The 11,426-nt window shown below is 39.2% G+C and overlaps 2 protein-coding genes across 2 annotated transcripts; one reads left to right on the forward strand and one right to left on the reverse strand.

Moving 5' to 3' along the window:
- The first annotated feature begins 168 nt into the window (after positions 1-168).
- LOC124636213 (integrator complex subunit 11) lies at positions 169-2,240 on the forward strand. The gene has a single exon (XM_047172170.1). It carries the CDS (start codon positions 396-398, stop codon positions 2,181-2,183), a length of 1,788 nt encoding a protein of 595 aa, XP_047028126.1. The 5' UTR covers positions 169-395; the 3' UTR covers positions 2,184-2,240.
- On the reverse strand, positions 2,195-11,426 carry LOC124636214 (probable tubulin polyglutamylase ttll-15). The gene is made up of 7 exons (XM_047172171.1): positions 11,305-11,426; positions 9,899-10,692; positions 9,617-9,779; positions 9,018-9,104; positions 8,290-8,501; positions 2,982-3,210; positions 2,195-2,361 (listed from the first exon to the last, which is right to left on the reverse strand). Exons 1-7 carry the CDS (start codon positions 11,317-11,319, stop codon positions 2,254-2,256), a joined length of 1,608 nt encoding a protein of 535 aa, XP_047028127.1. The 5' UTR covers positions 11,320-11,426; the 3' UTR covers positions 2,195-2,253.

Genomic DNA, 11,426 nt, shown 5'->3' on the forward strand with positions numbered 1-11,426 from the left:
AAGCTGATGGATGGCAAGAATTTTTTAATTTTATTATGTGATACTAACTGCTGACGGTCTAATTTTAATGAATATAAAAGATCATCCGATGACCCTTTGATTATGTTCTCGCAGTTTATGCTTATAATTGGGATAGAAAAAAAATGATAAAATGTCAAGTCATCAACTGTCATGTCAAGCGAGTTAGTGTCAAAGTTTGTGTTCTCCTGAGGTTACTTTTTGTATTTGCTAAATAAATAATTAACTATTTCAAGGACTTCTTGAGGAAAATAGTGTAATAAACTAATTTTGTTATGAATATTAAGTTCATATGTCGAGATTACTTTTAAACATTCCAATAAAGTAAGCGAAAATTGAGATTTATTAATTTTATAAGAGTGTGATAATATTTCATCATGCCCGATATAAAGATAACTCCGCTGGGAGCAGGGCAAGATGTCGGCCGTAGCTGTATACTGCTGTCTATGGGAGGTAAAAACATTATGTTGGACTGTGGAATGCACATGGGTTATAACGATGAACGACGTTTTCCAGACTTCTCGTATATTGTGCCAGAAGGGCCGATCACCAGTCAAATAGACTGTGTCATTATCTCACATTTCCATCTTGATCACTGCGGAGCGCTACCCTACATGTCCGAAATGGTGGGTTACACAGGCCCTATTTACATGACCCATCCCACAAAGGCTATTGCACCTATTCTACTTGAGGACATGAGAAAAGTTGCTGTAGAGAGGAAAGGAGAATCTAACTTCTTCACGTCTCAAATGATCAAAGACTGTATAAAGAAGGTGACAGCAGTAACTCTGCACCAGTCTGTGATGGTTGACAATGAGCTGGAGATTAAGGCATACTATGCTGGCCATGTGCTAGGTGCTGCTATGTTCTGGATCCGAGTTGGCTCACAGTCAGTTGTGTACACTGGTGACTACAACATGACTCCTGACAGGCATCTGGGAGCTGCCTGGATAGATAAATGCAGACCAGATCTACTAATAACAGAATCAACATATGCCACCACTATCCGAGACTCGAAGAGATGCAGAGAGAGAGATTTCCTCAAGAAAGTACATGAATGTGTTGAAAAAGGTGGCAAGGTACTCATACCTGTGTTTGCACTTGGAAGAGCTCAAGAACTTTGTATTTTATTGGAAACATACTGGGAGAGAATGAATTTGAAATACCCAGTTTACTTTGCACTGGGATTAACAGAGAAAGCTAACAATTATTATAAGATGTTCATAACCTGGACTAATCAGAAGATAAGAAAGACTTTCGTGCAAAGGAATATGTTTGATTTTAAGCACATTAAGCCATTTGACAAGTCCTACATTGACAACCCTGGGGCTATGGTGGTGTTCGCCACCCCGGGCATGTTGCATGCAGGTTTGTCTCTCAACATATTCAAGAAATGGGCTCCATATGAGCAGAACATGGTTATAATGCCAGGTTTCTGTGTCCAAGGTACAGTAGGACATAAAATCCTTAATGGTGCTAAAAAGGTTGAGTTTGAGAACCGCCAAGTGGTTGAAGTCAAAATGGCTGTAGAATACATGTCATTCTCTGCCCATGCTGATGCTAAAGGAATCATGCAGTTGATACAGTACTGTGAACCCAAGAATGTGCTCTTGGTTCATGGGGAGGCACAGAAAATGGAATTCTTGAAAGATAAGATTGAAAAGGAATTCAAAATTAATTGTTACATGCCTGCAAATGGTGAAACTTGTACAATCAACACTCCTACAAAGATTCCTATTGATGTTTCTTTGAGACTGTTGAAGGCTGAGGCTGTGCGGTACAATGCGCAACCTCCGGACCCCAAAAGGCGGCGGGTCGTCAATGGAATTCTGTGTGTCAGGGACAACAGGCTGTCTCTCCTCGATATTGATGAAATGTGTGATGAAATTGGTATAAACCGACACATAATTAGGTTTACAAGTACAGTTCGCTTTGAAGACCCAGGTCCAGCCGTTAAGACTGCTGAGAAACTGAAGACATTGCTGTCAGAGAAGTTGGAAGGTTGGACCATCACAATTTCGGAGGCTAACATATCAGTTGAATCTGTACTTATCAAAGTTGAGGGGGAAGAGGATAGTACTAAGAATATCTATGTCTCATGGACTAACCAAGATGAAGATTTAGGTAGTTACATATTAGGATTACTGCAATCAATGGTCCAATAATAAAAAAATCATGGTTGTTTATGTGTAATTTTTAATAAATTAGCTGCATTTTAATAATTATATTTTTTATTTAATAACACCATGTTATGTCTTGATTACATTTTCCTTGATACCATAAATGTAGAAGTCTGTTGTTTGTGGACAAATGTTTGTATTTTTCCAATAATGATTCTATGTCCTGCAACAAAAAAACGTACATTAGTCTGTGACTTTATGAAGCCAGGCGCCAAACTACTCAAGAAAAACATATAACTATTTGAGAAGACAGTACAAACAAGTATAGATAAGCGAAATAGCATTACATAGCAGAATTTGACATTTATCGCTGATGATATCACGCGATGATATTCCAATAATAAGTAAAGGTCTATTTTTACACATCGATCCTGGAATAACACTACAAAACTGAAATCTAGATTACCCACCAAATCTAGATATCACGAGTTCTATAATAATTTTGTTTGACTTATTTATTTACTCAAATCTATCCTGGAACTAGGAAACTAAACTATATGTTTAGTTACATAGTGTTCATTTTAGCGTGTGTCAACAGAATTCAGAAATATTTATGTTGCCTTCTGTTCTATAGGATACCTTCTTACACAAGCACTCTTCTTATTTAGACGCGCTTCTACCAACTTGCAATGATTTAAATTAAACTAGGCAACGACGTAGGTAAACGTGGCAATATGATAGGTACCGTTTTATAAGGACGAGAAGTATAATAAGTACGAGGTGAGTTCCTGGGTAAATAGCCAGCACATATTCATAAGTTCTCAAGAACTAGAGTATACTTACGTTATTAGGGACCATAGGCGGTGGAACCAGTCTTCTAAAGTCGCCTCTATGTAAGAATTCACTGTAGGCGTCCAGCAAACTCTTCTTCAGCTTAGCATCGAGGCACGGCTTGCATAGAGAGCACAGTTCCAAAGCACTGCAGTTGTCGTTGCATATCGTCCTACACTCTTCGCCAAATACTCCTATATTCTTCTGTGCAGATATCATACTTTGAGCGCCTTTTGTATCACTGTAAGACATCAAAGAAGTAGGTTCCTATTAAAGTTAAAAGTATATTCTAGTAGTTAGGTACTGAGTAGTAGGTACTCTTACACCAGGTACTTAGTCGTGGTATACCTATCAGTGCAAAGTTGTCTAATGGTCGCAAGCAACCGTCTCGGGTTCGATCTAAGGCGATTCTCACACTGCCCCGCATGATGCAGCGTAGCGCGTGGATGCGTTTTCTTCCGTTGCTTGTAAGTATCTCGATCCGTTTGTATGGAAAACACGCACAGTCCAACACACTGAAAATGCATCCACGCGCGTTCATACGGATCACTTGCATACACACGGAGAAACATGCACCCCCGCGCGTAGGTGCGGGGCGAGGCGCAAGGTATGGCACACCGAATCCCGCAGTGCCGCGCGTGATTTTGAATGGGCGTGACGTGTATATTTGAAAATGGATCTCGATGAGAGCCGCCGTGCGTGAATTTACAAAACGCACCTACGCGCGTGAGTGCGCAAAATACCCGCACGATGATGCAGATCTGGACTCCCGCAGGATCGCGCGTAGGTGCGTCGACACGCAATATGCAGCGTGATGCGGGGCAGTGTGAAGTTCACCTAAAGTTCATTTCACGAAAGAAGTCCCGCAGACGCAGCGCTAGTGTCTATGCGATAGCTCAGTAAAAATGTACAAAAATATATAGTTCCACAATTTTCCGCGGGACTTCTTTCGTTAAATGGACTTTACCGGACATTAGAAACTTTCACAGCACACCCGTTCGTGGTGTTACAACTCATGCCGCTAGAGGCCGCCACGGCAGTGGTCGTCATCGGTAGGTATTTGAGAATCGGGGCTGTGGGATTGTTCGAAAGAGTTACCGCGGCCCTGGTACATAAAGGGCTTAAGAAGGGAACATGGTGGGTTTTAGTCAGTAAGAGTCTAACAATCCCTCGAGCTGCACCCATAGCCGGATGGCTAATTAAAATTTGATAATTTGCAACCAAGAAAAGGGTTATTTGGAAAAATTCTGTTTATAAGACAGCCCACACTCAAAACGTTAAAAAGTGCAAACAAAAATAGGAAGGTGCAGGTGGTGCATTCTTAACTTTACAAACAATCTTGAAGACTTTTTTGTCCAATATTTATTTTCTATCATAGACCCACGACATTTGTACATGTAGCTGACCACGTGGGTCGTAAAATAATGTTTTACGATGCCAAAACATTTTGCCTACGCAAGGATTTGTTGAGCAATATTAGAAAAAAAACCGGCCAAGTGCGAGTCGGACTCGTGCACGAAGGGTTCCGTAAATTACAGTTAAATCAACCTATCTCAAAAACTATAAGAGATACTTTGATCAAACCAAAAATCGTTGAAAGAGTTAATTAGCATGCATCACCTCTATTTTTTTTAGAATTTTATACCCCGTAGTTATAAAAATAGAGGGGGGGGGACATACTTTTTACGACTTTGAGAGCTGATATCTCAAAAACCGTTCACTTTAAGAAAAATGTTTTTTAGAAAACTTTATAACATTTTAAAAGACCTTTCCATTGATACCCCACACGGGTATGTACATCGAAAAAAAAAATTTCATCCCTCAGTTACATGTATGGGGGGCCCCACCCCCAATTCTTTTTTTTACTATTTAGTGTCATATTTTTGTAGCGGTTCATACAACACATATTCCCATCAAATTTCATCACTGTAGTACTTATAGTTTCCGAGTAAATCGGCTGTGACAGACGGACAGACGGACAGACGGACAGACGGACATGACGAAACTATAAGGGTTCCGTTTTTGCCATTTTGGCTACGGAACCCTAAAAACTTGACTTCATTCATTTACCTCTATAGTCTATACATATAATAAATCTGTAGAAAAGTAATTTTTGTACATTGAAGAAATTGGCAAAAAAAATAGCCAGCATGTTAAAGGATAACTAACAGAACCCATTTCCATCATTTTTGTCTGTTTGTCTGTTTGTCTGTTTGTCTGTTTGTCTGTTTATCTGTTTGTTTGTTCGGGATTCACGTAAAATCTACGAATTCAATGCAGACAATGCTTATATACAAAAATTCTACGTAACTTGGGGTATTACTTAGTTTTTGTTTCATCGAAATCGATTCACTCTATCAAAAGATATGATTAATTTTGTGAATTCAAGATGTAAAATATTACGACACGCAATCTGTTTGTCAAAACTGTACATTTGAATGTTGTACTTATATTAGTTGATCGGCCTATTATTAACCTTTACACAGAAAAGCACACCTTCATAAGTAACTTCGGAAGAAAAAAAAAATATGAAAATTGTGTTTAGCCAAGGTTAAAGTAGCTCCATCTGTGGTAATCTGTGTTAAATAAAATACATAAAATTTGTCAAAGGAGCGAGGTGGTAAATGACAATAAATAACCATACATTCTTTATAGAGGATTATTATTTCAACAGATGGAGTTGTGTATTTTCCGTAATTCACCATATTTTAACACGTAGTGTAATTTTTCGATAGACATTTCAAAAGTGTTTGTCAGTTTGCCGTGCCACATCAAAATCCAATTATAATTATTACCTTGATGAAAGGAAAATAAGGCGATTATCACACTGCCCCGCATGATGCAGCGTAGTGCGTGGATGCGTTTTTTTCCGTTGTATGGAAATATTTCCGTTTGTATGGAAAACACGCATAGTCCAACACACTGAAAATGCATCCACGCGCGTTCATGCGGATCACGCACATACATGCGGAGAAACACGCACCCCCGCGCGTAGGTGCGGGGCGAGACGCAAGGTATGGCACACTGAATCCCGCAATGCCGCGCGTGATTTTGAATGGGCGTGACGTGTATATTTGAAAATGGAACTCGCCGTGCGTGAATTTACAAAACGCACCTACGCGCGTGAGTGCGTGAAAAACCCGCACGATGATGCAGATCTGCACTCCCGCAGGAACGCGCGTAGGTGCGTCGACACGCAAGATGCAGCGTGATGCGGGGCAGTGTGAAGATCACCTAATAGTTCTCAGCCAAATTTAAAACGGTGCCATCTAAATTATTTTTTGAACATTATGTCAAAAATGATGACTTTAGTATAACAATTAATTATCATTTAAAGTTACAGATGGAGTTTATATCAGGATTTTTTCATAAACATAGTTTAGCTTATCTTCCACTAATGTGGTGGCCTTAAAACAAATTACTTTGAGTGAGTAGTATTAAGTAGACCTTCATTATTTTTTCTGATGCAAAATATGTTAACTTAATCCTAGAAGAAAGGAGGATCTGTCTCTCGCAAGCGCTGCTAAGCGTGAGGTAGGTAGGTAATGTAGGATTCTGTAGCTTTAAGAACAAGCCCAGATACAAAGTGCAGATAAGAAATGGGAGCTTTCTCGATTTAATACCATACGCACGTACAATGCTTTATGCGTCTGAAAACGTACAAATTGCGCGTCGCATACCAGAGACATGCTTACTTTCAACTTCTGATCACAAATACACTGGTCACGATTACGAACAGTCTCAGTAAGACCCGAGCCAAGTCTAAAAAAACACCTTTTATATAAAACTGCGTTTGATGTCATTCAATCACAAAGACAGAATTGTTTTCTGTTGCAAATCCTATCCACCTGTATCCTATCCTAATCCAGCATGCATTGCAGGTGTGCATTGCACAAAAACCAATGGTATCCTATTCGAGAAGTCAAAAGAGTCGACCTGCCAACGTCAGCTTCTGCGCTAAGCAAGTGTTCTTAATAGTACCATCAGAATTACATTCATCGTTGAATGAGGTGAATAAATTTTCAGAAACCACAATAACAGTAGGAGCCAAAGCATATGATCGCTTCATAGAGCTCTGATTGGCCCCAGGTGCAACTGCAGGTTTCAAGTACGAACACATGAAGTGGTCTCTCACAGATACGTACATTTTTCCTATTCGTGAACTAATGCAAACATTTCGGTGGAGTCCCGGCTTAGGCCACCACATTAGGCGTGCGCGATCCTCGGGCGTGTGAGTAGCGCGGGCGCCGCGCGTGCGTCGCGAGCGCGTTACGTGAGCGTCGCGTTTTGCTGCCCTGCGGCATTTGCAGCGCGCATGCGCCGCTCTCCTTGACGTTTAACTGCTAAGGCGTTTAGCGGGCGGCGGGGATAGCGGGCGAAGGGGTAAGAACGCAACTCGAGCGCCGCGTGCTCGCCGCGAGCGCGTTGCTTGCACTCTTCACACATGCCGCAGGGCAGCAAAACGCGACGTTCACGCAGCGCGCTCGCGACGCCCGCGCTACTCACACGCCCGAGGATCGCGCACGCCTAATGTGGGGTCAGCCTTACCATAGTGAGTAAGTGCACAGAAAATCCCCGTCATACAAGTGTTTCTCCCCAGTAGTGAAACTATCCTACCCTATGCGCCTGCTGATGATGATGACTCATTTTATCATCCATCCAGCTATTCCCCAACTATGTTGGTGTTGGCTTCCAGTCACCGAATCTGTTTGAGTACCAATATTTTGCATGGAGCGACTACCTATCTACCTATCTTCAATCCAGTCAACTACACAAGCCGATATCCATGGTAAGACTGACAGACTTTCTGGCTTCTGATTAGTCGCAGCAGCTGCAGAAAATGTACAAATGACAGCTTTGTCAGACTCAAAGCATATAGACATAGATTATAACTGTTTCCTGTGAAAATTACTTACGCACCATACGTAATAATTTTCCAAAATAGCTGACTAGATCCAGAGATATTCACAACGTCACAAACTTTACTTCTTTTGTTTAGATAAGTGGTCACATCCACAACACAACCTTGATCAATGAATCTATGCGACTGCTAAGTGCTAATCCTAATTATACTGTCACGTGAAAGAATGCACCTACGGGATATGTAGTATTTTGACTATTCTATACGCAGACGAAGACGAAGGTGAAGACGCAGACGAAGTTGCGGGCAACAGCTAGTATACAATAAAATAATGATTACGTACTATACCAATTTTGGACCTTCATAAACCTTCGAAAACCCAACAAATAGTTTCGCTTACGTTTTGCGGTCTAGAAATCCAAATAGTAGAAACTATGAAAACATTGGATTCTTTCTTACCCTTCCATCTTAACATTCTCTTGTGTGACACCAGTCAAAGAAAACAGGTTATAGAGTACTTGTTCATACAGCAACTGGTTCGGCGGGTAGTGATGAGAACTTAAGTTAGGGCTCATATTGGCCTCCAACAAGTGAACCTTCAAGTTCTCGTCCACTAAGAAGTCAAACCGCATCATTTGAAAGAGGTTCTCTGAAGATGCAAACCCCTTCAACTGAAAATTATTCAGAGATAAAGTTATTATGAGACATGGTCACAAATGAATTTATTATTATTATTTATGTATAAAAGAGATAAATTCAGTTCAAGTAAGTACCTACTTAGGTACACAGTCGGTAAAGAAAGTGGTCTTCCAGTTTTGATAAATATTTGTGAGTCTGCAATCGCACGGCCTTAACGAAAAGTCCAAAGAAAAATCGCCGTGTTTGTTTCAAGACGTTCAAATTCAAATAAACCTCACCAGTCACCAGTAGGGTGCACTTTTTGGCTAACTGTACTTATAATGGAATTGGTATATAGACTGTCGTATCTAACAAACTGACTTTAGTAAGTTATTTTGATAGGTAAGCATACACCAGATTAGATTATTTTGTGGAAATTTAATTTCAAACTAACTGTTCCTTGCGATTTTATCTACCACTGTCCGGAATCGCAACCTTTTCCAAATTTTTCTTCTTGTAATTCCCTAGTTCTATTCACAATGTTTTCTTAATGATCAAGGCGTACTTACCGCTTCAATGATATGATGTTCTTTCATAAAGAATATTTCTGAGATAGCGTTCTGCACTTCCTCCCACATTACTGTCGGATCCTTGCCCTGCAAAACAATATTGAGAAAAGGTAAGTACTATACTATACTATATCTAACCAGCAGTTTGCTAATAGAATTGTCAAGCCCTTTATACATGTGTGTGATTTATTGTGGATGAGTGTTAGGTACCTAGGTACATCGTGTGTTTAAAAGAAACTAAAATAAATTTTGATAGACGTCCAATATTTTATCATCTGTGGTAAAATAAAAATTAAATCGGGTTTGAGCTAATAAGTATATAAACAATTAAATACAAAGTACTTTTTCGGTTTCAACTGATTCGAAAATTACCTACCGAACATCGGTAGGTAATTGTGGTGGCTGATGCATTCGTACATTTTACGAATGCATCGGTAGTGCAACAGTAACAGACTATCATTCATAGGTCCCTTTACAAATATTCAATCTGAAATGCATGCAGCACCCATAAAAAATCCGTGCGGGAATCGAACCCACGATACGCATCACGACAGTCGATGCCCCCAACTACCTCGCCATAAAGTCGTCGTTGAACTTACCATAGACCTAACATAGATATCGAAGGCTTCTTTCATAGTGTTGCCCAGCGCAGTGTAGGTATGCGCCAACGAGGGAACTTCCCAAGTAGGCAGATAGTCATCTCCCACCACATACTTCTCCAAATTAGCTGGATCGAAGGGATGGTATTTGACAGAGCAGTATCTGTAACCAGAAATATTTTCAATTGTTTTTAAGAACTTAGATAGCACTAAACATCATCACAAGACGATACAAAAATAATGTATGTAGTTCGCAAATTAAATGATGTAAAAAACAATTACCTGAACAAAACATCGCCTTTGTACCAATATACCCTCAGGGGGTTCACTGATTTCAGCACCACGTACACGCCAATATCGAACCTATGTCCATCCACTAAGAACGGATTTCGCACATACTCTTGAACGAAACTTTTCCCGCTAGTCATATCTATTTCACTCACGTTCTTCAAATAGACGTGTCTGTGTGTGTTATACTTTTGCACAAACATCGCATCTTTATTCTGCTCTGCGTACTTTAAGAACTCATTTTTATTTTTTGGAAGTCTAAAAGCCTTTGGTATGTACTTTGAATCGGAAGTCGCTAGGTCTACTTTTGAAGTGATAAACCCCGTACCGGGGAAATGGTTTAATTTTTGGTTAGAGCTTAAATTTCGAAGGTTGAGTTCATTAAAAGGGGTCTCGAATGCCCATAGTAAGTTCCATGGCGTTTCGTTTGTACTTTTCTCGTATCCTACTCTGTTTAGAACTAAATGTACATGTTTGAGAAAGCCATTCAAGTCGTTGGCCTTTGTAGAATTCTTATACACCCAGTACTTCAATGGTTTTTCGAGATAATAATCTTTGTCAACACTCTCACTTCGTTTAACAGCATTTATTAGTTGTAGAAGTATTCCTAACGATATGCCTGCTATGCAAACTAGCAAAAATATGTTTGTGTGAGCTATCCCCTCAGGCTTTGTTTTGTATTTATCTGAATTTAAATCTAGGTCTTGTTGAACGGTGTCTGTATTCTTGTCCTTCGTTACCGTATTGTTATTAAGAGTTCTCTCTTCCTTTTCTTCTATCTTCTGATCCTGGAAAGAGAATTTGTCAACTTTTATTAACTACTCACGCATATAACGGAAGTTGAAAGAACACTATCTTTCCGCTATTCTTATCATGTATTTAAGTAGTTTATGTTAGTGATTATATATTGGTTATATCTTCTTTCTTTTTACACGGTCTTTCTGTATCTCTTTTCTATTCTAACTGTCCCAAAACGGGCCTGCTGGAAGAAGTTTCTTGTGAGATAAGCTGTGCCCTTGAACATTTTTGTTGCTATTATTTATTCTTGTCTGTGTTTTTACGTGTACATAAACTGTTAAATAAATAAATAACTTCAAGCTAGTTTATTTTAATTTTTTTTACAGATTAACTTGCTGTAAAAAAATAGTCCGTGCCAACTTTTCCTTTATTTGTTTCGATATTACACATTTTATACTAATCCTGTGTAAAATAAATTAAATTAATCTCATAAAAATAGCGCAAAAACTCAATTTCATTTAATGAATTGATAAACATGAAACGTAATTTTTGTTATAAAATGTCTAATTACTTTTTATGAAACGAATTTACACTAAACTTAGGTATCCTTTAACAATAGGTTAGATTAGATATAAATAGTTTATAATATAAGCACAACTCACATTTTCGTCGTCCATTTTTTGAAATTTATTTTTAGAACACTTTCACGTATTTTCGTGTTTATTTTAGTAATTTAAACGGCGCAAACGCACCTTACGAAGACTGGGTATGGAATAAACAAATT

Source organism: Helicoverpa zea, chromosome 14, assembly GCF_022581195.2.
Source record: "Helicoverpa zea isolate HzStark_Cry1AcR chromosome 14, ilHelZeax1.1, whole genome shotgun sequence".
NCBI classification, from domain to species: Eukaryota; Metazoa; Arthropoda; class Insecta; order Lepidoptera; family Noctuidae; genus Helicoverpa; species Helicoverpa zea.

Bases quoted from the DNA above. Each gene is read 5' to 3' on its own strand.
- LOC124636213 (XM_047172170.1), top strand. From the start codon at position 396: ATGCCCGATATAAAGATAACTCCGCTGGGAGCAGGGCAAGATGTCGGC.
- LOC124636214 (XM_047172171.1), bottom strand. The intron at 9,780-9,898 runs GTAATTGTTTTT...TTCTGGTTACAG, and splicing joins AAAGGCGATGTTTTGTTCAG to ATACTGCTCTGTCAAATACC. The intron at 9,105-9,616 runs GTAAGTTCAACG...ATTGTTTTGCAG, and splicing joins ATATCTATGTTAGGTCTATG to GGCAAGGATCCGACAGTAAT.